Source organism: Chaetura pelagica, unplaced genomic scaffold (genome assembly GCF_000747805.2).
Source record: "Chaetura pelagica isolate M959 unplaced genomic scaffold, ChaPel_1.0 scaffold354, whole genome shotgun sequence".
Lineage (NCBI taxonomy): Eukaryota > Metazoa > Chordata > Aves > Apodiformes > Apodidae > Chaetura > Chaetura pelagica.
The window spans coordinates 3,192,634-3,219,478 of record NW_009953299.1 but is presented as its reverse complement, the minus strand read 5'-3'; the positions used below and the strand labels follow the sequence as shown (position 1 = coordinate 3,219,478).

The window sequence follows — 26,845 nt, the reverse complement described above, 5'->3', positions numbered from 1 at the left end:
ACATTGACATATTTTAAGAATCAGTGTACCAAGTTGTTGCTTTATTTCAAGTATAATGTCATTCTTTCTTAATGGGAAGGTGATTTGCACAGTTTCATTTGCACAGTTTCATTTGCACAGTAAGGTAGTACAGAAGAGCAGGTTGAAAGCTCTGTTTAATGTAGAAGAGTTCAGTTTAGTTATATAAACCAGGGTTCGTAAAGCTCCAAGACTATAAAAAGAATAATAGTTTTGATGCCATGGAGAAGCTAATTAGAGCTGTATTGGAATACAACTTATTTAAGCAACCCCAGATAGAACAGCTTAATGTTGAGGAAATGATGCTATATCTTGAGAGAAGAGTTAAAAAGAATGGCATTCAAAAGTATTGTTTGTTGATCATACGTGATTGTATCCAATAGTCTTATTCAGTGCTACAATCTTTTTGAACAGGGAATGGCCAAATCCAGTGCTATTGAAACAGCCAGAAGAATGCAATCTTAATTTGCCTGTATGGGACCCAAGGGTTAGTGTACTATTTTTTCCCCTATAAGTCACACTGTACAATAAATTCAGTTGCTTAAAGAATCCTAGGTAAACTTCATTTTGGGTTTATTAAACTTCATCTTTTTGTATTGCTTCTCCTTTATAAGTAAACTAGTCCTCCTGAGTGTGGAACAAAGTTAGCTTAATTTTGTAAACTGCCTGAAGCACACTTCCTGAAAAATGTACTTTTGACTTCCAACTTTTTGCAATAAGACATCTTAAATACTCAGTGTAATTATGTATATTACTTAAAGCAATGCATTTTTAAAAACTTCCTTATCTTAAAACCTTTTGCTTCTGACTTAAAGCCTGTTGCTTTTGCAAGTCGAATTGCCTTCAGTGCACCAATCACAGCTTGATAAGTTTGTTCCATATAGTTATAGTAATGTCTCTTTTCATCTTGGACCAAAGAAAATAGTAATTTGAAGTTTTGTATATTTTTTTGTTGAATTTGATTTCTGTCCTTGTAACACTTACATTAAGGACATCGAACATCAGTGTCCTTCAGGAAGTCACAGCAGCTCGTAGCAGATGCACAGCTCATGTTCTGAGTTCTCATTAGGGCATAGGGTGAATGTATTCCATGCTGTTTTGTCAGTTTTTGGTTAGGGTTTAACTAGTCTTTTTGGTGATTAGTGTAAGTGCCAGAGGTCAAGTTGTATGCTCTGTTGTACTTGATCTGTGTTTCTGGTTGACAGAAGTCCACGTTTAAGTGCTGTAAGACAGTTGAAAAAGTATTCTTGAGTCTTACTGTTATTCCTGGCCTAAAGGGTTTCAGGTTGGTGTGTGATGAGACCTGTCCATGTTGTAGTAGCTAAACAAAGGGGGGGAAGTTACAACAGGGTGTAATCTTTAATTTATCATCTACAAGATTGCTACCCTAATGCTATTTAAAATGTATTTTCGTGTGTGTGTTTTGTCCCTTCCTTTTCGTTTCCCTGTGTGCTGTTTAATAAAAGATATGTTAACGCAAGCGATGCTTCTGTCAGGTTGCCTGGAGCCTGTCCTCTTAAGCTGGCTCGTTATTTTCAGTAGTGTCACAAAAATAAAGGATAAAATATTTTTCACAAGACCTGAAGGCATTCTTTCTTCTGAAGGTGCTCACGTGGTGATAAGGTATCCTTGTTTTGACATGATCACAAGCTTATTTCTATTAGGGAGAGAAATTGTTCCGTTCAGTTGGCATTTCTGGACTTAGAAATGCCTGCAACTTGATCTTGATGTGCTGACAGGTTACAGCCCTCCCACATCACTAGTTTCGAAAAATGTCCTTTGTGAAAGCATTATCCTTGTTTTCTGAACTTTCTCTGAACTATTGGTAGATTTACTTGGTCTGCAAACTAAGATCTCTTAGAATTTAAGACTGTTGTAGTAAAGGGAAAAAATCCAAATTTGTTAACTCATGTGTATACTTGAAGAAAACTGATTGGCTGTTGTTATATATAGGTAAACCCCAGTGATAGGTACCATCTTATGCCTATAATTACACCAGCATACCCACAGCAGAACTCTACCTACAATGTGTCCGTTTCCACACGGATGGTCATGGTTGAGGAATTTAAACAAGGTAAGTATTATCTTATGCTCTCTATATAAATGTGTTCAGAAAGATTTAAAATAGTTCCATAGTGGGTATGCTTTGTGAGGGGGGAGGTGGGACGATATTAAATAGTTTCTTGACATGAGACTCTTCCAATGAGATAGAACTTGGTCTGTTTTCTTTATGTGGCTTAAAGTTCCAAATTCAGTAGAGACTTCTGCAGATCTGTCCTTCACTCTTCGAAACTGAGGATAATTAATTAGAATACCTTGTACTGTGAAAAGAAGAGCTAATGGTACAATATCTTTTTGTTTTGTTTTGTTTTAGTGTCTTTAGATTGTGTCCTGCCTCATGGAAGATTAGTGTAGTAATCCCACTTGATGGCCATTTCTAGGCCTAATAGAAGACTCTATACTTGCTCAGAGATGAGGCCTCTAGATTTATCCTAGTAATCTACTTGGATAATTATAATAGATAAGAAAACATTGTCAAAGTGAGGAGTAGACTTGATTTAGAGAGCAGCTACCAGTAACGGTCTCCGGCAAAGCAGTATCTTACTGTCTCACTGTTTCTTTGCCTTGTGCAATTCCTTGAACAAAAAATGATTCAAGTACTGTAAGGGGAAAAAAACCACAACAATAGTTGTTTTTGGACTGAGTAGGTACTATGGCATACAGAAAAGATTAAATTGAGCTGTGCTACACTGCAAAGCAAAAAATGTGAAATTCAGTCTGATCAATTAACATAACTAAACCTATTTTGTTGATGTTCTTTTTACTAATACGACTTTTATAACAAATGACCACTTAAGGTATGATGGCTATAATGCTTGTTGATGAATTCCTTTGAAATTGAAGGGGGGAAATAATTTGTAGTAAACTTTGCTAAGATAATAAGCTTGTTTTTGCTCTGACTTACTAAACTGTGTTTTAAAAAAAAAGTTTAAATGTTTTTTTATAATTTAGGTCTTGCTATCACAGATGAAATTTTGCTGAGTAAGGCAGAGTGGTCCAAACTTTTTGAAGCTCCAAACTTCTTTCAAAAGTACAAGTATGTATTTTATGGCATGGCAGAATATTTTAAGTTTTATCAGTTAAAATATCTAATGGTGCTCTGTAGCATAGGATCTTAAATATACATATGTTTGCCTCCCAAAGTGTTTTTTTGGAACCTTTTCCTATACAGAGGGTGAGTGAATATGCTACAGTCCTTTCAGAAAATGAATAATTTCTTCAGGTATACTTTGTTGTCTTTAGTGTGTATTTCGAAGACCTCTTAGTTCCTGACCAGGTATTTAGAATGTTACCAGTTAACTATACAATAGGTATGCTACCAATAAAATTGAAGACATATCAGCTGGCTTAACTAACAGTAATATTTTTTAGTGGTGTCAGTAAGCATTCTAAAAATGGGTCTTGCCTCCCAGGAAACAAGATATTAAAAGAACTAATTCTGAAGGTCAATATTTAAGATGAATACATACTTGAAACTGTGTGTTTTATTCTGTCAATATAGTCAACAGTTCACTCTGATAATAAAAGATACTTTTGCACTTGTGTTGACTGTCAGATGTACTAGTTATTACCAGATTTATTTTTTTTCATTAAAGCTTAAAGCTTTTGGCTCTTCATTAATACTCTTTCACACCTAGCTTTTCTAATTTTGTAATGTCTCTAGGGGAAATACTGAAGTTCATACTTTACAATTTTAGGGTTTCTAGTATTATGCTTGTGGGGCAGAAGCTTGTTAAATGTATATGGACTTTCTGAAAGTTGTATATTTATAATAAATACGGATTATTAAAATACGGACTACATCTTCTTTGCCCTCAGTTGAAATTGGAGACCCATTTTTCTTGAATCAAGATCAAATATATTTTACACTTGTTTCTGTGTTGGGTGGTTGGTTGGTAATGTATGAATCTAAACAAAATTGAAATATACAGTTCCCCCATTAAAAGAGACTGATGACCCTCATAATGTGTCTGTGTTTTGTTTCTATACCTTTTGCATGATAAAAGCTTTAAAACATTTGGATGACTTTTATGTTGTACCTTGGAGATTAAGTTTGAAAACACTTAAGAGCACTGTAGAGTTAATTTCTGAATTTAAAAATGGGCTGCAGACAAATCAGTTTCTGCACACGAGGTTTTCCTTTCCCCAGTATTTTTTTTTAATTTGTTCCTTTCTAAACTAGGAAAAATGGGGAAATATTGAATGTCATATGAGATAATACTAATTTTAATATATTTTTTGTGTATTAGCTTTAGCCACTTTATCAGTTTTAGCAATAAAAACTTCATTTGCCAACATATATTTAGATTTTTTTTGTTTTACACAAAAGGTCGTTGCCTTAATTTTTTTCTTCTAACTGTGTAATGTTATTATGGAGCCTACTTTAAATTACCTAGGATTTTCTTGTGTTTTGTCATAGTAAGTTAATTTAAAGCTTTGGTTAGTAACCTTTACAAAATAAATTATTACATGCAGTCTCTTGGTCAAACGTCCATCTTGAAGGCTGGATGTTTTTGAATTTGTCCCCTCTTTATGCTTTCCTTCTGTTTAAATTATAGGTGCCTTGACTTGCAGTGTGTAGTGCTATGCTAGATAGGAGACCATTTTATCCTTGCTCTGGGATTTGCTTTTAAAAACATTTCTTCCCTGAAAGCGTAGCTTTATTATTCTGTATCATTCTCAGTGGCAATTAGTTGCTAAACATCTATGTTAAATGTAAACACTTCTGACTTGTTAGCTGTGTTTAAAATAAACTTATTTCCATGATATGTGACCAAGGAAGTCTGGAGGCTACTGCATACCTGCATTACAGGAGCAGATTAGAAATTGGAAAAATGAGAAAATATGTTTTAATTTTCTTATTTTTAAAATGTCAGCAATTACTTGGATAGAGGGAGTTGCAACATGTTACCTGCCCTTCATGTAGGTTTGAATTTTTCAGATGGAAGGAAGCAACAACAAATAATATACATTTGCTAGATAGGGTATTTTACAGGGAAATTATCAGAATAATTTTCAGAGGGATGTAACATGAGTATGCAGTGTTACATAACAGTGAAATTATTGGAACTTAAAACCAAGAGGGAAGTATCATGATGAGAGAACAATAGGTCTAGCCTGTTGTTTGTCTGTTATAGAAGACAGATATCCTGCTAAAGAAATAAATATAAACATAACTTTTAAGAAGGTACTTTGAAAACTTGACTTTAAATAAAACACTGGATAATTTAAAGTGTAAATCCTGGACAGATTAATAAAGAACAAATGAAATGAACGCGTTAAGGTCTTTCTAGTTTTTTCAGAAGTTAGTATGGTTTTAATAAATACTTAGGGTTTTTTGCAGGAACAGGTCTTAATGATGCAAGATAAGTCCATAATATGTGCATTAAGTTATTTTTATGAGAGCATAGTATTTCCCGCTAGGAGACAATGGGGAGAAACAGTGTCAGTTTCTAAAAAAAAACCAACAACAAACCAAAACCTAGCAAAATCAAAATTCGAACAAAATGTCCAAAAACTACTTCAAAAAATATCATGCACCTAAAAATTGCCACTGAGCAATAGAAACTTCACGTCAGAATTGTTTTTTTCTTTATCATGAAGTAATGGATACTTCTGAAGTAGACTATTCTGTATGATCAAGTTATAATAAAGAACTGATAACAATACCTTGTCTTTGTAAAATTTAGCAGTGAGACCTCAAGACTGAGTCTTAATTTTTAACAGCTTGAGCTATTTATGTTTTACTGAAAATGGCAATAGCAGATTTCCAGCGATTAATTCCCCCTTAGCACTGTTCAGCATTGCAGGGTGGAGGGAAAAATTGCATCTTTTTCAGTCAGCAGCTAGCACAACCTGAGCAAAAATAGCTAATTGTTATATTTATTTTTTGTAAGCAAGGCTTAGGGGTTTTTTTGTAGGTGCTCACCAGCTATAGCCAAATTAAATTACTTTAAATTGTTCTTTAAAAGTTTGTTTCAAAGAGCTGCTTTTAATAGGTAACTGGAAAATTACTTTCTTCAAATACTTGCAGATTTGAGATTTGTCTCTTTCATTTCATACATGGTTAAAAACAACAGAAGGATTAATTGTCTTACTAAACTAAACATGCTGCAAGCGTGTGTGGTATGTATGAGGTAGGAAACTTAAGAATGATAGTTGCATATCTAGTGCTTCTTAGCAGGAAGTTATATTAAAAAATAGTAACTTCTGGTACAGAATTTGTGTGAAGGACCTTTTTTCTCCTTTTTTTTTTTTAGGTTTTATATATTTTTTGAAGGTTTTTGTCTCATTGTTCAATTCCACTCGAGTTGGTAGAATGTGTGTTCCAAGAGAGATTTAACTTTCTGGGAAAATTTAATATTTTTTTTCTTAAGCAGTAATTCAAATATTTTAGGAATATAAATTTGAGTCATGCTGTCCTACAAATAATTAAAATTAAGATAACAGGAAAAATACTGTAGCACTTTTTTATGGAGCAGTTAATAGCCCCAAAGTGCAATAAATAAGAAGATAAAGTGCCCTGTTTGGAAGGGGAAGAAATTTCCCCAAGTCTTTTTCTAGTCATCTTATTTCATTGACATTTTCTGACTGTATTTAGCATTTTTTTCCTCTTGCCACCTAAACATAAGTACAGGAACACGTAGTTGTCAATTTGATCTGTTGGCTTTTATTTACTGTTACAATTTGAAGGCTTAGAGCATCAGAGGACTCTTTGTGCCATAGACTTTCACCATAATTGAACTTGCATTCTGTTCTGTGTGGTATATGTACTAGGGTCTAATCTAGGTACTTCAGAGCAGGATTTACACAACAGGAATAACAAGAGGGATTAGACCCTAAGTATCCAGTATAACTTTATGCCACGTTGGATGACTTAGGATATTAAAATAGTTCCCAGCTAAGCTTCTGAAAAACCTGACTGCAGAAATTTAAGGTTCCCCCACCAAGTTTGAAGTAGTCATCTGCCATCCCACTGTCCTTGGGCTTCTTTGTTTAAAATGCCATACTTAATTTGCTATACAGTTTGTTTGAAATTTATTTATAGTGAGTATACACTGATTATCCTTAAATGTAATTGAGAGCTTAAGAATTATCAGAGGAAACGTTTCTTGTGAAGTTTCAGATAAGTGTCTTCAGGCAATTCTAAAATGCAATTGTTATTTTTTTTAAATAACACTTGATGGTGTTATTTTTTAATTTGAACACATAAATACATGCTAACCACACTTCTGACTTAAATAATGTTGTAACTAAGACTACTGACATAAGTATGGATGGTTGTGTACAATTGTTTTTACTTGCATAGAATCTCTAGTACTCAAATTTCTGATCTCTTAGATATTGAAATTTCTGTGCTGTTCTTCGACTAGCGCTGTGTTCTTAGTCTTTTTTAAGGTTACTGGTATTAAAGTGTAGTTACAAATGTCCCTAAAATCCTGAAATGCTTCAATAAGTACATTAGTCATATGCTTGGGGAACGTAGCCTCTTTACTTAAAAATACTTATAGGGTATATACTTAAGCTAATAATCTGTGGTTTGCTATGTAGAATTTACTGCAAAGTTTTAATATTAAGGTTTGAATGTCTAGTTTTAGAAGTATAAATAGAATAGCATGTTGTCTTTATCTCCAAAGGCATTATATTGTACTTCTAGCAAGTGCACCGACAGAAAAGCAGCGACTAGAATGGTGAGTATAATGCTTGCTATTTAAAAGAAAAATAAAATTACCAAACAACAAAAACTTGTCAGCTTTGGACTCAAGGGAATAACAAATGTATTTTTTTACATAATAAACTGAAGCCTCAGATTTTCAAAATGAAATGGATTAAGTTAGTATGTTTCTGAAAAGCAGTAGAAATGAAGATCCAGGGAGTGAAGGCTGTTGCTTGAATTTTGCTTCTTTGCTGCACTGTTGGGTTCACTTTACAAATTTCATTTTCTTAAACCTTGTGTGCTTTTTTAATAAGCCCTGTGAGAAGGGTATGTTTTCTATCTTTGGAAATACTGTTCCTCAAAACATAAATGCCTCTTACCCTCGTTTTCTAAGTTACTTTATTATAAAAGTTTTAAGATTGTCAGGTATTGGGCTTTTTACATCTTTAAAATTAATAATCTGAAACTGTGATGGTTTAGTGCTCAAACCAGGACAGAAGCCAAAAGAATACTGGAGAAATATGTAGGAGTTTCTTGCTGACTGCCTCGTACTGCTGTGTGATGTCCTGTTTAATTTCATTTGTAAAATCAGACCATGATGAGAGCTTCAGGGCACTCTTAAATTTCTCTTGTGTTAGATTTTGAGACGCATTTAGTTGGTTTATTGATCTGTCATGTATAGTGCAATAGTTAATTTTTAGTCTCAAATACTAATATAAGGACAATGTTGAGGAATTTATCCTGATATATGAAGTTAGATACTTCTGTTATTTCATATTAATGAAAATTTGCTAATAAATGACATCTATGCAGGGTGGGCTTGGTGGAATCAAAAATACGTATTCTAGTTGGAAATCTGGAGAAGAATGAATTCATTACACTGGCTCATGTGAATCCACAGTCATTCCCAGCACCCAAGGAAAATCCTGACAAGTAAGAAGTGTTTTTTCTTGTAATGGTGAGGAACTAGCTTAGCTAAAATACCAATTCATTAATAAAGTAGCATTTTTATAGAAGCTTAATTTTTAATTATAGCATGTAAATGCAAATAGTTTTAAGCTTTTCTGAAGTACTGTTTGTAAAATTGGATGTTCTTTATTCTGAGTAAGAGTGTTTCTAAGCCAGAAAATAAGGAAAGAATCTATTTTGATAGTAGCTGTATTAATTGCATAATTTCTTGAAAAATCCGTGTTAGCTACTGCTGCTTTTAGCTTACGTTGTTTCAGCATCTAGCATCAGCTGGTAAAATGTTTTTAATTAAAGCAACACTGAGGATTGGGTAGATTATCATAGGAGGACTGAAGTCTTGAGTAACTAAGTATATTTAAGGTTATTCAGTTTATCAGTTGAGATACATACAATTTAAACTTGGTAATGGCTGATGTTATAGTTTCTTGGGGTGTGGAAACTGGAGGGAATACCAAGCATTTCAAATGGTATAGGATTATATATATTTTTCAAGTTCTTCCCCTCTGTGCCACCTCAGTCAAAACAGTGATAGCAGGTGTGTTGGCTAAAAACTCTTCCTAAGACTTCATTTTATTTCTAGATAGTGTGGTAATTAAATTATAAGGAATAATATTTTTCCATGAAGCATGAGAATATGGAAGAAATTTGTCTTGGAATATGAAAAGCCTCCTTTACCTTTCAGACAGCCTTTTCTAGACATCAGCTGCCTCAAGTGACAATATGGTGCTACTGTTTATAAAGTTATATAATTAACTACATGCATGTTCCAAGTTGAATTGGAGAAAAGCAGACAGTAGCTCTTCAGCACCATTTGAGTGGGTTAATACAGCTTCGATTGCTGGCATAACCACAGGCTCTGATTAGTTCTTATTTTGGAGGACTTGATGTGACCAGTGCTTCTAATACAGGTTGTTTCCCAATGTATGTTCTTTCACCTGCCTGCCTAAATTAGATCGTTGTTTGGAAAATGCTGAAATAGTCTTACAGGGAAAAGACATTTGAATTAAAAGATAAATGTCTCTAGCTGCTGTAGAAGTGTTACACAATATTCTGTACTATAATAATAACAATAATTCATCCATGTGTACTATGTGAAGGTGAGCTGCCAAGGGAGGCTCTTCTTTACCTTAAAACTGCACTTTGTGGTCAGTTATAGCTAAGAAATTTGAGGGTTGAAGACAAGTTTAGATGGCAAAATGGAGGTTGTTTAGTCAGGGAATAGTTTCTATGTGCTCTCAGAATCAGGTGCTGAAAATCTGTCATCTCCTTTCAAAAATAGTTCCTTTACTGTTGCAATGGCTAGGTTTACATCCTAAATGTGAGGCAATCTATACAGAAACTCAGTTGAATAAAACAATCTACCGATAATCTTATTTCATTATGTTTATTACAGATAGATTTTTCAGTTTCATTATTTTTTTTGTATTGCAAATGAAAAGGGAATGTCATACCATCTTTGTTTTTTGTAGCTAAAATGTACAGCTGTTTTCTATTGCAGAAGTTAACTTTGTTAGATTATTCAGCTCTCTGTCAGCATTATATGACTGCTTTATATAAAATTTTCCAGGGAAGAATACCGTACAATGTGGGTGATTGGGTTGGTATTCAAGAAAACTGAAAATTCTGAAAATTTAAGTGTTGATCTTACCTACGATATTCAGTCTTTTACAGACACAGGTGAGTCTCGCTTTTTATGTGTTCCAAGTATTTAAAAACTTGTTGAAGTTATTTGTTCATAATGTAGTCTGTTTAAGTAGAAGAATTGTATCTAGACACAGTGAAAGATTCAGCTAGGGAGTTTTACTGCTTCTAGACACTTCAGACAAAGCATTTTCAGTTTCATAGGATGATAGAATGGTTTGGGTTGGAAGGAACCTTAAAGATCATCTAGTTTCAATGCCCCTGCATGGGCAGGGACACTTGCTAAATCAGGTTGCTCAGTTTGTTTTCATTAAAACTGAATAAAATGCACACAGATGTTTTAGAGCTCACTGAAAATGGAATGTTATATTGTGATCTTTATTAAGCAGACAAATTGGTTATTGTATGCAAGCTACCTAGCCTAACCTTGTTTTAACAATATGTTTATAGGTTAAATATTTTTATTACTTGGTGGAACTGAATTTGTCACTGGATTAAAGCTGAATACTAAACTAGAACAAAATGCCATTTATCCCATGACATTTCAGATTAGCTATTTGCTTTTGTGTCCCAACACACAATGCAAGAGAACTTAGTAACTTTCTGATGTTTACTTTGTTTCATAACAATAACTTGGAACACACTTAAGAAATTTGTAAGCAAAGAATTTCTAACAGCTCAAGACTGTAACACTCCGGAGAGAGGAACAGTACCTTTGACAGGCTTATCAAAGAAATTTGCAATTTTTTATTTTTTTTTTTAAATGAAACCTAAGGCTCAAGTACTACATGTTTATAGACTTAAAGGAATAGGTTCAAGTGCAACCCTGATCTCTGGATTTCTAGGACTCAGTAAGACTGAAAGTGAGGAAATTTTCCATCTCCTCCTTCCCCCCATCCCTCCTCCACCTTTTAGTGTGGGAGGATTAGTGAATAAAATATAAAAATATATATTTAAATCCAGCCAGGGTTTGAAAGAAGTTCTTTGTTGTCGTATAGAGCTGCAATGGGAGGGCTGTGTGTGTGCAAACACATGCTTTTTTCAGTCAAAAGGATTTTTCATAAGAGAAGTGGAATATTCCTTTTAATTATTAGTGAAGCACACAATCACTTAGCTTTGAAGGAGTGAAGGAATCTGTAAATTACTGTTTCTCATATCTTGTTTATAAACAGACATTTCAATAGTCAGCTTGTCAGATTTTTGGTACAAAAACAGTAAAACTTGCATTTAAATGATTTTGAATCTGGTTTACGACATTAAAATCTGGAATATGTCTAAATATATGCTATTTTAAATGAAGTAGCATTTAATCAAAATCCCTGCAGACTGTGATGCATTTGTAAATACAATTCCAAAGGTAACCAACTGGCAAACAATTTCTATTTGTGCGTTGCAAGTTGCAAAAAAATTGTGAGTCTGTCTTCATTGTTTTTAGTCCTTCCCAGAAGCTCCTGTTTTTCCTGTTTTCTGGAGTAGGTCCTAAGATTTTACCAGAACTACCAAAGCATTTTTGAGAATTAAATTCAGGAGTAGTTTGTTTTTTCATAGGAGCAGGGGGAGGAAGAGAGTGAAAAAGTGGGCTACGTTGTCCTTAATATGCAACCTTCATGCAGAGGCCTAATGTTGGAAAAGTGGGATGCTTGAACCACATCTGGCTTTACTGAGCATGGCTCTGTCTTAACTGTAACTTGTATAATCTTTACACAGAGGCTTTGTGAGTTTCTTCCATACCAAGAATTACTGTAAATGTGGTATTCATTGAACTCTGTGTCTGACTCTTTAATGGCTTTTTAATTACTTGTTCACAGCCTTTTCAGTGAGTTTCCTTTGTTTTTAGAATAGACAGTGAATAAAAGAGGTACCTCTTAAGTTTTTGTACTTAAGATCTACAGAACAATTTTATTTATTCATAAATCTACCACAGCTTTGTTCAGCATTGTATAGGTTTTGAAAGAACAACAAATTTTTCATTTGACCTGGCTTAGCTTGAACCCAAGAAGTTGGGTTGCAGGCAGTTCCTTTACTAGCACTAACCATGTTGACTTAACAGAAGTAAATGTGCTACGGTGAAGAGAAATAGCTCATTATAGAAGACATAATTGTAAAAAACAAAAAAAACCCAGCAAAACCAAATCAACAAAAAAACAGCAGAAAAAACCCCCATAGATCACTTTTTTATAAGCCAGTAGTATTATTTGAGTTGCTAGAGTAATTTGTAGTATATTAGTTGGCACACAAGCATTCAACTCCTGAATTAGAACCCATTTGTTGTAGGAGATGCATAAATAAAAGCGGCATCAACTATGAAAAAGGTGGTTTTATGTAAATACTACAATTCCTATGGGGAAAGCTTATTTCTGTTTTTAATCCCTTTGAGATGAAACAAAGAATCCACCTCAGAGCTGTTATGTTAAAACTTGTTAACACTATAGTTTAGAGATCTGCATGCTTGTAGATATTTTTCTTGAAAAACAGGTCACCTGCTTCCAAAGTAACGTTTTAGTTACACTTTGTACTATTGGTGCTGGCATTGTAGGCAGTTCACCTTCTTCCTCCAGAACAGAGAATTGCTGTGCTTGTTCTTGAGGGTAACAAATGTTCCAAAATGCAAATTGCCTGGGCAAGTGGGCTTGGCCAAATGCTTCAGTATGTCTTAATTCTATTCTAATTGTGTAGTTTATAGGCAAGCAATAAACAGCAAGATGTTTGAGATGGATATGAAGATCGCTGCAAGGCATGTGAAACGTAAGCAACTTCACCAACTGCTACCCAATCACGTGCTTCAGAAAAAGAAAAAGGTAAACTTGAGTAATACTTGAGAGCAATAAAAATGCCATTGAAAAATGATTCCTTATTTCTTTATGTTTACAAATCAAATAACTGAAGTAACATTTTGAAAGCTTATTTGCACCTGTATAAGCAATGTGATCTCGTTTGACTGTAACAGTATTACTAGATGCACTAAATATAACACTAGAATTCCCAGAACATCAACATAGGTAGTATCTTCAGATCTGGCTCAAATATTTGGTGTTTTTTTGGCCTTCTTAAACTGAACATTTAAAACAGTGTAATAATAAGGTTTTAAACCTTTCTTGCTATTTTAACATGCAAGTCACCTATAGGAAGCATCTAGAACAACTGGTCAACCAATTCTTACTGTCTCCAGTTTTTTCCTCTTAAGATGTTAGTAATTAGGTTTTCCTGTAAGTCTCCTAAGTGTAAAAGTGAAGTAATCAAATAGAAGCAGAGTAGAATGTTGAATTTATTGCTACCTTTTTGTATCTAAGACTGTAGTCTGTTGCTGTAACTGAGGTTGAATACTTTGAGAATAATTTGAAGGAAGGTACTTTTCTACCTGCAACTTGGCAGCTTCTGGTATTGTGTGCTCTATTTTTAAGAGTATAAAATTTAAATGACAGTTTTGATGACAGAAAGTTGCCAATTGCCTAGCCAGGATTATTTTTTCCCTCAGTATGCAGTTTATCTGCGTGGCGATACGTGAGAATATTAGCTAAATTTTTAATTAGGCCATTGTGTTGGATGTGCTTCCCTTTCAGTGGAGGCAGGAAGAATGGGGTGGAACATGAAATTTAACTATTTAGTCTGTATTTTCAAATTCCTGCTTCTTTGTTAGCTTGATCTGAGAGCAATACAAGTTTTCTTGTTTTTGTGAATAACTAAACCACTCTTTTAGATATATCTGAATAATGTGCTTTATTACTAAAGCTGTTTTATATTAACTGCTTTTTTAAAGAATAGGAAATTGTGCATTGTAATCGTGTAAATCTGTAATATGTTTGAGAGGACAGTATAAATATTAATCTTAGAGAAGGGTTTCTCTTGTCTACTAAGTTCAAATCGGTCTCTTAAATTCTTTGTAGTAACTGTGATTTTGGTGTACATCAGTATTATTTGAAGTTAATGAAAGTGTTATCTACAAGCCCACGAAACCAAGAAAACTTCAAGGCTGAAAATACAATCAGCAAATATAATTACACATTATCTTCTGTTTAACATCTCTGACTCAGAAATTTGTACCTGAATCTTGAGAGTGAAAATGTAAATGCTTGTATTGACAGGATAGTGCTTTATTTACATGTAAAAGGATTTGAAAATTGTCCGTTTATATTCTGAATTATTAAATGTTTCTACTTTCAGGGTGTTTTTTTCTAAAAACTCTCATTTTGTTTTTTCACAAATGTAACAGCTAATGTTTTGCATAACTGAAATATTAAATAATTTGAATCTTCATTAAGTAAGACTAATATAGTTTTATTTTGTCTTGTGGATTGCAGCATTCAACAGAAGGGATCAGGTTGACAGCTCTGAATGACAGCAGCCTAGACTTGTCTATGGACAGTGATAACAGCACGTCTGTGCCTTCGCCTACTAGTGCTATGAAGACGAGTCCATTGAACAGTTCTGGAAGTTCTCAGGGGTAATGAAGACTTTCAGTCTTGTTGCTGCTCTCTGTTCCTGAATTACTTGTGTACTGCATGCATAACGTACTACAGTTATCAGGGTGTGAATGTTCTGAATTGCAGACATTCTTATTTCCATTTGGGCACTAGAGTAGGGCTGCATTTGGGGTGTTGGGAACATGGTGTTGGACTTCAGATGAGGAATTACAGAGTTGGGTGAAAGTGCTTAGAAAAGCAAGACGATATGAAAACCTGAAGGCACTGCAGTGGATGGCCGTGAGTGGTAGTGAGCAGGAAATTGAGGTATGATGGTGAGGAAGAGTTATGTGAGTTTTGCATAAAAATTTGAGACAGAAGAGAAGTTTAGGCTTTCTGTCTGAGATATCTGTGATGCTACTGATATTACTGTTGATATCTGTGCAAATTAAGTTTAGGAACATAGTTTTTCATTTTAGTTTCAAAGTGTGCAAATGAATGTTTATCTTAATACTAACTTTCTATATTAAGACTTTTCCTAGGTAAACTTCAGTTTGCCCAAGTAAATGGAATTGTTTTCTTTCAAGAGTCTCATGTTTGTCTGTCATACACAGACAAGTTAACATCAGTGTCCTACAATTGTGTAGTATTAGATACATATTACAAGATGTTGTGTAGGAGAAAATATTTACGTTCACTGAACTTGGTCCTTTTGACAAATGCTCTTTTACTTAGTCTTCCTTGGTAAATGATTTCCAATAGTTGATGTCACTGACTATGCTATTAAAACAACCGTGTTATCTAGGGTGTCACAGCTGAAGTGGAAATTGTCCTGTGTTTATTTTAGGCACATACTGCTTCCCTGTTCTTGAAAATTATTTTTTTTGTCAAGTGGAATCCCATTATCTGCTTGGGAAGTGCATACTGAAATCATAATCATAACAGTGTGTGTAGATTGAAAACAAGCTTTCAATTCTGGTACTTCTACACTGATTTTGTTTTATTTTTCAGGAAAATAGTTATATGTTCCCCTGCACCTCACTTGGGGAGACATTGTCTAATTTTTGCCTTTTTTTTAAATGCAGCATCTTAGTAGGCTAGAAAACTGTCTCTGAAGTGATTAAACTCTGATATTTGAACTAACTTGCATTGTTCAAGTTTGATAGTAGATTGCCAGTGTTCATTTCCACACTTCCTACTGTGACACAGTGTTATAAGTTCTGTTCTGTAATGTGGGTAAAACCGTATCAGCTATGATTGCTGGCCATGCATGTGATGTGATGAAAGGCAGATCATACAGCACTAGACCTTTCCTAATATTTGGCATTTTGTCATTTTCCTCTTTTTAGCAGAAGCAGTCCTGCGCCAGCTGTAACAGCAGCATCTGTGACCAACATACAGGCTTCTGAAGTCACTGTGCCACAAATAAATTCCAGTGAAAGCTCAGGGGGTAAGGAAAATTGCATAGTAAATTGTTTCTATTAATTTTTTGGTGATGTTTGTAAAGCAGTTTTTCTTCCCGTTTGAGTTCCTTAACACATGCTATAGCATATTCTCCTTGATACACAGATTTAACTAATTTCTTCAGGACTCAGGAAGTCATGGCAGAATATTTTGTGCTCTGACTTTGTTTATTCTATTCTTAGGGATTTGTATTTGCTATTCACAATAGTAATAGTTTTCCAGTGACCTGATGCAGGTCTGTAGTCCAGTTGGCCAAATGAGGAAAAATCATCTAAAGCTGGAAGAGCAGGTTTTTGTGGTTTTAGTCTATTTTGCAGTTAAACTCAAGAGGTGGTTCTGTACCATCTGTAATCTGTGTTCTCATCTTCCTGCTCCTTGTGCTTCATGAAATTGATTCTAGGAATGAAAGACTCGGATGTAAGGAGAACACGTGCTCCTTACTGACATATTTTCAAATGTGTCCCGCTATTCTGATGTTATCCTCCATATTTTCTCTAAGAAAAAGTACACTTAATATTAAAAAAAAAAAAAGAAAAATATATTTTAGTGAAAGAACAAAGACATCTGATGAAAATGTTCACTTAGGAAAGTCAGTTACCCCTCTTTTTTTGATGGAACTTTAGCTATTTACAAGGTGCAAGTCAGAATTAGATGGAAAAGGAGACCAAGTCTTTCAATATGGTATTTCTCTTATTTCAGTCTTAGCATGTCAGGTGGTGGGATCTTGCTGTTCTCCAATTTTTATTGTAAGTCATAGGTGCATCAGGGTGATGAAGTTTTGGCAATGCTTGAGTACAGAAACAGTAAAACTTCTTTGGGTACCAAGAATAATACAGCTGTATTGGCACAGAACTCTGAATGGGCTAGTCTACCCTGATGTTAAGCAATGTTAATTTGATCAAGCAGAGTGTCACTTATGTGGCTGCCCTGTATCTGAAACAGGAATTCTCTCTCACAAAGAGCTTGGAACTAAACAGAACTGTGTAAGCACACCTGCTATTCCAAACATGAGGCTTGTACCACTTCTTGATGCCTATGTGATGCCAGTGGTTTTGAATGGAGACTAAAACTACTAGTGATTGAACTGGAATGGTTATGTCAACTCATCTTGTTGAAGCTTTTAAAATTATTTATCCGTAGGTACTTCAAATGAAAGCATTCCTCAAACTGCCACACAACCAGCCATTTCTCCACCACCAAAGCCTACCATCTCTAGAATTTCCTCAACATATCTATTAAATCCATTACCAAGAACTTCAGGAAATGTTGCAGCAAAAATGCCTAGCCCTGTCACAGCAGTGAAAAGGACGTCTTCTCCCCATAAAGAAGATTCTCCCAAGAAAATGAAAATTGAAGAGGTATTTGTGATTTTGAGGTCATACCATAGCAGTGTCCAAACCATCAGAATATTCATTTCAGCTGCAGCGTTGATTCTCATATCCCAGGTATCTTGTTTAGATTTATGTGGGGAAGAAGAAGAACCATTTCCTACATCAGGTTTCAAATACTTTGTTAAATGCAGCGTATGCTTCAGCTTTGATTGTGTTGCTGATTTATGTGTTCAGCTTGCTCAGGTGTTAGTGGGTTTTTGTTATACTGATACTTATGTGATGTGTACTGCATTAGCATAAGTGCTTAAAATCTAAATTCTTGTCTTAAAAGCAGGGGTTTTTTTAGAGTAGAGCATATTAAGTCTTAAAACTAATGCTTTCTTAATAATCACTTTGTAGCCTTATTTTCTTGTTGATTTATGTAAATGTTTTTGTGATTTTAATAGTTTCTTGGTTTGTTTGTATTTCAGAAGGATGAAATAATGGAAGATACTAGCTGTTTAGATTTGAATGAACATGAAAAAATGGAAACTAAGGTATCTGTTCTGAGACCATGCAATTTTCTGTGTATTATTTGGGACTCTTCATTGTAAAAAAAAAGCTCTGTTTCCCTATAGAAATGACTAAGAGTGTTTGTAGATATAGACTCTTTAGTAAAGATACCAAAATGATCTTGCTTTTCAATGTATAAGTCAGTATTAATGAATTCCAGTACATTACCTGTTGCCAGAGTAAGCTTAGCCTGAGTCCATCATCACAGAGGACAGTGATTTCTTTGCTGGTCATTCACACAGCATTATTCACAGTGGAGAGAAAAAAAAAAAAAAAAAAAGAGTTAAAGAAAAGTTGTCCTATATATTCAATGGGGATTTTTGCACATTGCCTGAGAATCCCAAAGACAGGTGCTGCTTTCTTCACTTTTTAGGTGAAAAGAAAAAAAAAAAGTCAAGTGATGGTAAATATTTTCTGATAGTGAAATTATTATATGAAGTTACAGCTGTACCTTCTGAGTTCGAGATTTAAGCACACCCTGTATCTTGTCATTTAACAGGCAATTTTTCTGCTTATTAGTGAACAGTAAAGGTGACAGTCTGTCCTTAGCCTTATGATAGCAGCTCTTCCTTTGAGCATATACAGTTTTTGTAGGGCATATTCTGTTGTCTTTGGTGTACTCTGGAGAATATGCTGAGAAGTTAAAATACCTATTAAAATGTTTCCAGACTCTTAAGTGGGAAATTTTATCTTGTTATGTAGTCACCTTGAAACCTCTTTGAACTCAAGACAGGTGAAGTTGGCAATGCATGTAAGCTTTTAATCCTAACATTGAAAATAGATCGTCTGGATACAGGTGATTATAAAATATATAGGTAATCCTGTTAGCTTTTATTGTAAGTCTCCTCTAAATCTTACGTCCTTAATATGCATGGAAGGAAATGGAAGAAACAGGAAAGCCTACAGGAAAGCTGGGGAGGGGCTTTTCAGTAGAGAAGACAGTGAATAGGACAACAGGTAATGGTTTTAAACTGAGAGAGGAGAGGTTTAGGTTAGGTATTAGGAAGAAATTCTTCACTATAAGGGTGGTGAGGAACTGGAATGGGTTGCCCAGGGAGGTTGTCGATGCCCCATTCCTGGATGGTTTTTAAGGCCAGGTTGGACGAGGTTTTGTGCAACCTGATCTAGTGGTAGGGTTCCCTGCTTATGGCAGGAGGGTTGGAACTAGATGATCTTTAAGGTCTCTTCCAACCATAATGATTCTGTTCTATTCTATGAATGAACTTATCAAATAACATGTTTTTTTCTTCATTCAATGACATGCCTTTTTGTTAAGGTATGGTTTGCTGAATGGTATGTGTCACGCTTTACCTGTGCAGTCCCAGGGTTTTGTCTGTAAAACTGGCTTTGACATTCATCTGTTTATCTAGAAACCTGATTCAGCCCATTAAATTAGCAGGAAAACTTTTCTAGCAGAATGGCAAAAGCAGTGGAGAAGCAGTTGAATTTGCAACAAATTCAAGTAGCTTTTCACATGGTCTCACTTGATACTACACTTGTCCTTAATGAGTTGAATGTCATGTAATATTTTCCTGTAGGATTCTGTGTAAAATATTGTAAATGGTTAAATGACAACTGAGAAGTGATGTAGCTTGTGTTGATGTCAAATTCCTAATTAGCAAAACATTGGTTAGTATGGTAATTTCTGTATTATTAAAGGATGAGTATCGATGAAGCAAGTACCGATACTTGCCTTTTTTCGTTTTGTGTACGTGCACAAATTCCAGCATTCTTTTTAACGGAGTGCTATATGAATAACTTTTATAATTGGAAGTGTTGTAACTCTTGATACTTCTGTTTTTTAGGAGCAACATGAGGCAGAAGTAAACGTTAATTCTCAAACAGAAACTCTTCAGACAACTTCTCTGCAAGCTCCTCAGGTACTGTTTTCAAAACCACGACCTCTTTGTCTGTGCACACATGCTAATCTGTGGTGAAAACACTGAAATTAAAATGAGTCCAGTTGTTAAAAATAAATGTGATCTTTAGTATAAATCCATTGTGTGGAAATCTGCTTGTTGTTACTGTCATGATTTTTGTGTTTTAGATTATCATTGATCTTATTGAATGTGCATTGTAGCTAAACATGTATGGCTTGCCATACAAACTGACCGAAGCTGGATTCGCTCTTCTGAATTGTGCCTTCAAAGTAAGGGGCTCAGTTTATTCCTTTGTGCTTTGCACATCACAGAATAATCCTTTCTAACAAGGAAACAAATGCTTTAAATAGCTGCTGCTCAAAGCTGCCCTGGTAGTGGTTGACAGTGTCTGAAATTTTACTTCAGATTCTCTTATTTAGTATGAGAGGGAAAGAAGCTGTAATCCTGTATTTCATTAGCCAGCTGTGTTGCTTCACTCCAGCTATTTTAAGTGTAAGGAGCATTAAAAAATAGATGTCATGTTAAGAATTCTGTGGCATTCACTTAAATTTTTGTTCCTAATATTGTAACAACTTCTAAAGAACATGTCTTTGTTAACTAGCATTTCTAAGCTTCTCTTAGTGCTCTACTGACGGAAGTTCCACTATCACAAAGCATTTAATGTACTCTTTACTCCTTAAATGTTGTGCAGTGATTGTATTGATTGAAAATGGAGATACATTGCAACAGTAATAATAGTATTTGTTATCAAATGTCTTGAATTGTATGAGTGGTACTGAGTAAAATACCAGAGCAAAAGCTCTAGATTATTTCGTGGGCACTCTGAACTGCTTCATGGAAACTTTTAGATCATTTAGTATACTGAGTTTATTTCACCTATTGTTAAGGGATTATTTATATAAAGCTTTGTAGCTTTTACAAATTGTGTAGTTTAGCCAAAGTAATCTGGAAACTGCAAAAGAATAGTGGACTTCTTCTGTTATTTTTTTCAGTGTTCTCATTGGCTTTGTTTAAAACACTGCTCATGTTGCAGAAAATAGAAACGTGTTAAACTGCAGGTCAGCACCAACAAGAGTGGGCTACTGGGGCCAGTGGGGAGGTGGGAGATAGAAGCTATTTTGCCCTCAGTCCTGTGCATTGTGCTTTGCTACTGCATCAGTCAGCATTAACTTAATTGATATCTTTTTAATAAAACAACAATTAAGAGCAATCATTTTAATGCAGTTTTTCCCATGTGTCGATGTACCTAATATTAATTTTGAATGTTTATAACGTAGGAAAGCATTTTATGATAATTCATGGCAAGTAATGGATAATAACTGGGTTATTGAGATGGCAAATCTGCTGCAGTGGAACAGAAGTACTTAGAAATTTAAAAAACCCCGTAAAGTCCAATAATAGAGGCTTGTTAAGCATGTAAGAAATTAATGAATCATGCTTAAAGAGGAGAGTGTTCCTTTTCTGTGTTTTCCTTTTCTTGGCTTCGGGTGTAATTTTGTAGAATGGATTTTGTCTTTTAAGTGGAGAAAAAAAAAGGTGGTTGTGATTATTTTCAAGGTGAAAATCTTAGTCCAGTCATACAGCACTGGTTTAGAGCTCATCATACCTTTTTTCATGTAAATCTAAACAAATATGAAAAGTTGGAAATTTGAAGAGCTTTTAAACACTCTGAAATGTTTAGATATGAAGAGACATTCCTCACATGGGGAATAGTTTTTCATCATTCATCCATTAGGGGCTGAGGTTTACCACTGAATTGTTCAAAGGAATTTTTAAGTACTAAACATGTAGATCAGCTAGTAGGTGTCAGTAATCAAGCACCTTTATTATGTGTGTATTATATTTTATTGTCATACAGGTAATTAGTAGGCTCAGCTTTATCTGCAGCACTGTCTAATTTCTTGCAGTTGTTGAAAAAGGAAATGCACACTTGGAAAGACACTCTTGTACAAGTTTTCCTTAATAAGGACTGTGTAGGCAAAGTAAATATATGCTTCTGTATTTACAACTTGTAATTATCTTCATCTTGGTATGTTCCTAAAAACCCATCTGAAGTTCTTGTTTCTGAAAGTTATTGCCAGTTACCACGAATATTCTTTTGATATTTACAGAGTTAAAATACAACCAAACTTCTTTTCTTTTCAGAAAACACCCAGTACAGACCTTTCAGATATCCCTGCTCTCCCTGCAAATCCTATTCCTGTTATCAAGAATTCGATAAAATTGAGACTGAACCGGTAAAAACAACCTCAGGGGTCCATAAAAAGTATCTGCCAACTCAACCTGTTGTCTTCTAATGCTAGAAAAAAAGGAGAACGGAGGGTGCAAGACTAGAACATAATCGCAAATGGATTTAGGTATATTTTGTGCACTTCCTTTTCTGGGCTAAAATCACCACTTGGTTGGAAGTCCAGGTTAGTATGTGAAGCCAGGAGTACAATTAATGTGTTAGCAACAGTTGCATTAAATATTTCAAAGGATTACTGCCTTTAAAAACATGAACACTATTTGTAGCCATATTTGACATTCTGATTGAATTTGTTTGATACATTGTTTCAAAATTGAGATAAAACTGGCATAAGAATCCCTTAAATGCACTTTTATGTATTTTTTTTTTTTTATTGGAGTATGACTAATTTTAAATCTTCAGCTGATACACTTTCTTTTTATTGAAGAACCTCTTCAATAGAAGCAATCTGCAAATCGGATGACATTTTATGACCTACTATACATTGAAAACAAAGTGTGTAGTATATCCAGTTCCACTGCCATCAAAGTAGCAGTAAGCCTTTAAAATGTCAAATCTTGAGATTATAAGATAAAAGTTGAGGAAGTAATTGAGAAGTTTTGGAATTGGTGGGACATGATTAAGATGTGGTCTACTTTTATTTATAGGATTGTTTTAAGGTGCATACAGATCAACAGTCAAACAGCAAATAAACTTTCCTCGGAGCTAATCAAACTCCTTATTCCCTTTTTGATCCCTTTATTATTTGGGAAAAGCTTTTGCGTTTAATGTTGGCGGTTTGTTTTGTTTTGGGGTTTTTTTGCAGCTTGTATGCACCATATAGGACAACAGTTATTTATACAAAGTAAAAATAAGCCATGTACTCCTTTGGGTTCTCCCTTGCCCCATACCTAATCATAATACCTTGTGGCCTCTAGGCACAGACTCAAAATTTTGTCCCATTATAAAGTATTTCAGTAAATATTGCGTGCCTGTGAAGTATAACACCTGTCTTGATGGCCTTTGAATCACTAAATATAAGATGATTTTTGTACACTCCATGAAAGTCCTGTATGCATTAAAAAGCTTCAAATTTTAAATAAAGGCAAAAAGATTTTTCCCGAAGAATTTTAACCTTTTTATTTTTAGATGGCTCATCGGAAATAGTTTTACATACTGAGCAACGCGGAATTTTTAAAAATCCTATTTCTAGTAAGCACTTGACATCTAGTAAGTTCTCTTAGTCTTAGTTTTTGTTCTTGTAGTCCTATCAAAAAGTAACAACTTTTTCTTTTGAAAGAACTGCATCTCTCATGGCAAAGAACAGCAGTATTTGAGGAACATGAAGGATACCAACAGTAATACCAGATGTAGATAACAAACTTCATGTTACTATTACTTAAATCTGAAATATGTGGGATGTCAAATCATACTTCCCATACTTTGATTAGCATGTTTTATGAATTCCCTTCTCCCATTGTGCTCCATTCTATTACACGTGCATCTTTCATGTTAAAATTAAATTACACTCTTCCCCTTTTCCTTCTAAATTAATTCTCCAAAGTCAGAGTGTAGCTTATCTTTTACTTAGGCTGTGCAGTAACTGAAGGGTTTTTTTTGCCATTTGTCGAAGATGTCTAGTATACAATATTTCTCTTTTCCTTGCCCTGTGCAGCCTGCTGTCGTCCACCCCCCAAAGAAGGTTATATTAACAGTTGAAGTGTACAAGGTGTCTGTGTATTTTGTGTAGCTATGGAGTTTAGATCGAAATTGCCAGGCACAAATTTAGTCTTGTCATTTTGTTTACACATCAGAAAATCTTTTTCATTTTATTAAACGTTTCATGTAACTGCACCCAAGTTTTGCCAAGCTGGAAACTTGGAACTTTCTGTATAGTGACTTTTTAATTCTAGTTTTCATAACCTGGAGATCAGACTGTTGCTTTCGCATGATGTACGTAGTGTCTCATGACTGGAGTTTGCTTTGTTTTATAGTATCTGTACTCCTTGTATTTTTCAAGAGCTATTTTGTAAACAGATGATGTATTTCTCCATTGAAAACACAATAAAAAACAGCACAATCCCAGAGTTGTCTGGTTTTTCTGAATGTACAAAATGGATTTTACTCTCGGAATTCATACTTAGCTCATACATTTTCAATGAAGACAAAATAAGGTGTGGCCTAAAAGAAATAGTACATAAATGAATGTTCTCTAAATAAGCATGATGTTAGACATAGGAAATGGAAGTAACACTCAGCAGGGTGAGCCGTAGTCTGCTAAAGGGAAAGGTGGTAGATTGTGCAGTGGCTTGGCAGGGGCAGAGTTTATTGCCAGAAAAATCCTCCCAATATTTTAAGAGCATCCATTCCTTGTCTGCTGATTAGGGGTCAGTCTCAAAATCTTAAATTCTTAAAAGATGACATAATTAGAAGAAATGTGCGTAAGCAATTTGGGGCTATACTCCTGAACCCCATTTAAAAAAAAAAAAATTAGGTGTAACAGTTCTGTCATCTTACGTTTCTTTTTCTTGCAAGTGACAATTTCTTAGGTCAGCAGATGGCACTATTTCTCTTCTTGTCAAATGGTTTAAGCTTGCCCTGAAATAAAAGTAAAAATTACAAGTAGCTGTGCCTCACTTGATTGATTGTGTATCAGCATGAGCCCAGTCCTCCAAATACTTCATGTGAGTAACTTGAATAGGTAGCCTCCTTTTGACTGAAATTTCTTTAACTGCTAAAACCACTGATGATTATGGTCTTCATATTATAATTACCCTGCCTAAAACAATAAATGATTGTGTTGTATATATCTTTCACAGCATGCAAGTGCTTGTCTTGGTTTAGAACAGATTCATCATCTTTATATCTTGCCCACCCCATCTCCCTTTCATCACAACTGATGTTATTTATGGCTTTAATTCCTCTTATTTTCTCCAACCAATAAAAAGCTGGTAGTAGATATACAAATTTTCATTCAGTGTTTCTCAATCTACTGGCAATAGGCTTCAATAGGCTTCTGAGTTCCCCATCATGAACCTCCAGAAGTAAGTTCATGGACTCATAAGGATCTGTAAACAAGAAGCTGCAAATTACTACTGTAGCCAAAATAGTTAACATTAATAAGCCATAGTTCTAACAGATGGCGTTTAGACATACTGGTTAGAATCAGACATCTGAGTTGATGTGTTCTAGCTGAAGTTGTGCTTTCTTTCAGTTGGTAGTAGTGTCCATGCCATCTTGTAGTGCAGTAAGGGTATCAATTGATAGTAAATGTATGTTAATGAGAGAACCAATTTTAATGAACAATAAAAGTTAAAACAGTTCTGCTTCTAGAATAACAAAAAGTAACTCAATATAGCAAGAACACACCACATGTTACTGAGCCAGAATCTATACTTAATGCAATAAAAACTACTGTGATAATGGTTACTGAGGAAGCAGAATATCTTTATTTTCTCCTAATACATCTTTTCATCTTTTTTGGATGTTATGTGCATTTGTACAAAAGGCATTTTGCATGTTGAAGTGGTCCTGGAATAATTTCTGGGACTTGACAAACACGTAAGTCAAGTAGCTTTGCTAGGCTTAACTTCTTTTTGGTATTGTTGTGGCTGAAGAATACTTACAAGAAATTTTGTCACTTGAAAATATGCAGGTCTTGATAGTACACACAGGAATGTTTGTATATATATGTTATTAGCTGCACACTTGGTAGGTTGACTTTTTTTAAAGAGCCAATGTTTCTACTGTCAAAACAATGATAAACCATTTTTAGTTTAATGATCTTAGTGGAATTAAGGATCTGTTCAATAGAAACAAACCATCTTTGATTTGTTGATAGAGGCAGATGCAGTCTGATACGTCTACAAAGTTCAAACTAGTAATTTGAAATATCTACAAATATCAAACATCTGCCATCATCACCAAAATAATGCAAACTTTCATATCAAACTTCAGAAAGCATGTTTTATTATGAAGAAGATAATACAATGAACTGATGTCCCATCTGCTTTTTGGATATTTACACTCTACTGATTTATTATTTTTTTTTAATAAAGTTTAGGCATCTTTGTATTGTTCTGAGTAAATGATGGAATGTTCTCTTTAGGTAACTTTTCTTTTTTTTTTTTCCTCCCACATTTAATGAATTAACTTGGTTATGGGTCCTATTCAGCGTGTCTGGGTTTTTTAATGACCTTCTCAGTATTTTTATGACCTGTGTATTTGAATAGAATGTTTAGAATAAAGGAAGAATAGCAGTATCCTACACACTTCATTAGATATTTACCTCACAAACTCTGAAAGATAGTAAATTTAGAAAAAGTCAAATTTAACAGCATCCTGGTGACTGGAAAAAAACTGATGGTATATGTAGATGTTATCAAGCTTGGGTTTTGCAGTAAATTACTGTATTCAAATAAGAGCCAGACTCTAGGCAAGTAAAAGGAAAGGATAAAGAGGAAAATTACTATTGATATAAGGTGGTGTAAACTCCAACTCATGTAAGGAAAGGTGCATTTCTTTATTTAACTTAAAAAAATAGCCAATGCATTTAAACTGCCCCTTAATAACTGGCCCACACAGATGCTGGGCAGCATGCAAGTGTGAATGTCTTGTCTGATTTGCAAGCTAGCACACCTTTATGA

General features: G+C 34.5%; 1 protein-coding gene across 1 annotated transcript in view; it reads left to right on the top strand.

Annotated features, from left to right (window-relative positions):
* PAPOLA (poly(A) polymerase alpha) overlaps positions 1 to 23,071 on the top strand; it is a gene marked incomplete at its 5' end in the record, with an annotated part of 33,962 nt that extends 10,891 nt beyond the window's left edge. The window contains 13 exons of the mRNA XM_009998036.1: positions 433 to 505; positions 1,972 to 2,092; positions 3,031 to 3,115; positions 7,716 to 7,769; positions 8,549 to 8,668; positions 10,272 to 10,381; positions 13,022 to 13,143; positions 14,644 to 14,786; positions 16,095 to 16,195; positions 17,350 to 17,567; positions 18,011 to 18,076; positions 19,898 to 19,972; positions 22,118 to 23,071. Coding sequence (XP_009996338.1) covers positions 433 to 505; positions 1,972 to 2,092; positions 3,031 to 3,115; positions 7,716 to 7,769; positions 8,549 to 8,668; positions 10,272 to 10,381; positions 13,022 to 13,143; positions 14,644 to 14,786; positions 16,095 to 16,195; positions 17,350 to 17,567; positions 18,011 to 18,076; positions 19,898 to 19,972; positions 22,118 to 22,213 — 1,384 coding nt within the window. The remainder of the gene's footprint in view (positions 1 to 432; positions 506 to 1,971; positions 2,093 to 3,030; positions 3,116 to 7,715; positions 7,770 to 8,548; positions 8,669 to 10,271; positions 10,382 to 13,021; positions 13,144 to 14,643; positions 14,787 to 16,094; positions 16,196 to 17,349; positions 17,568 to 18,010; positions 18,077 to 19,897; positions 19,973 to 22,117) is intronic.
* Positions 23,072 to 26,845: the final 3,774 nt, after the last annotated feature.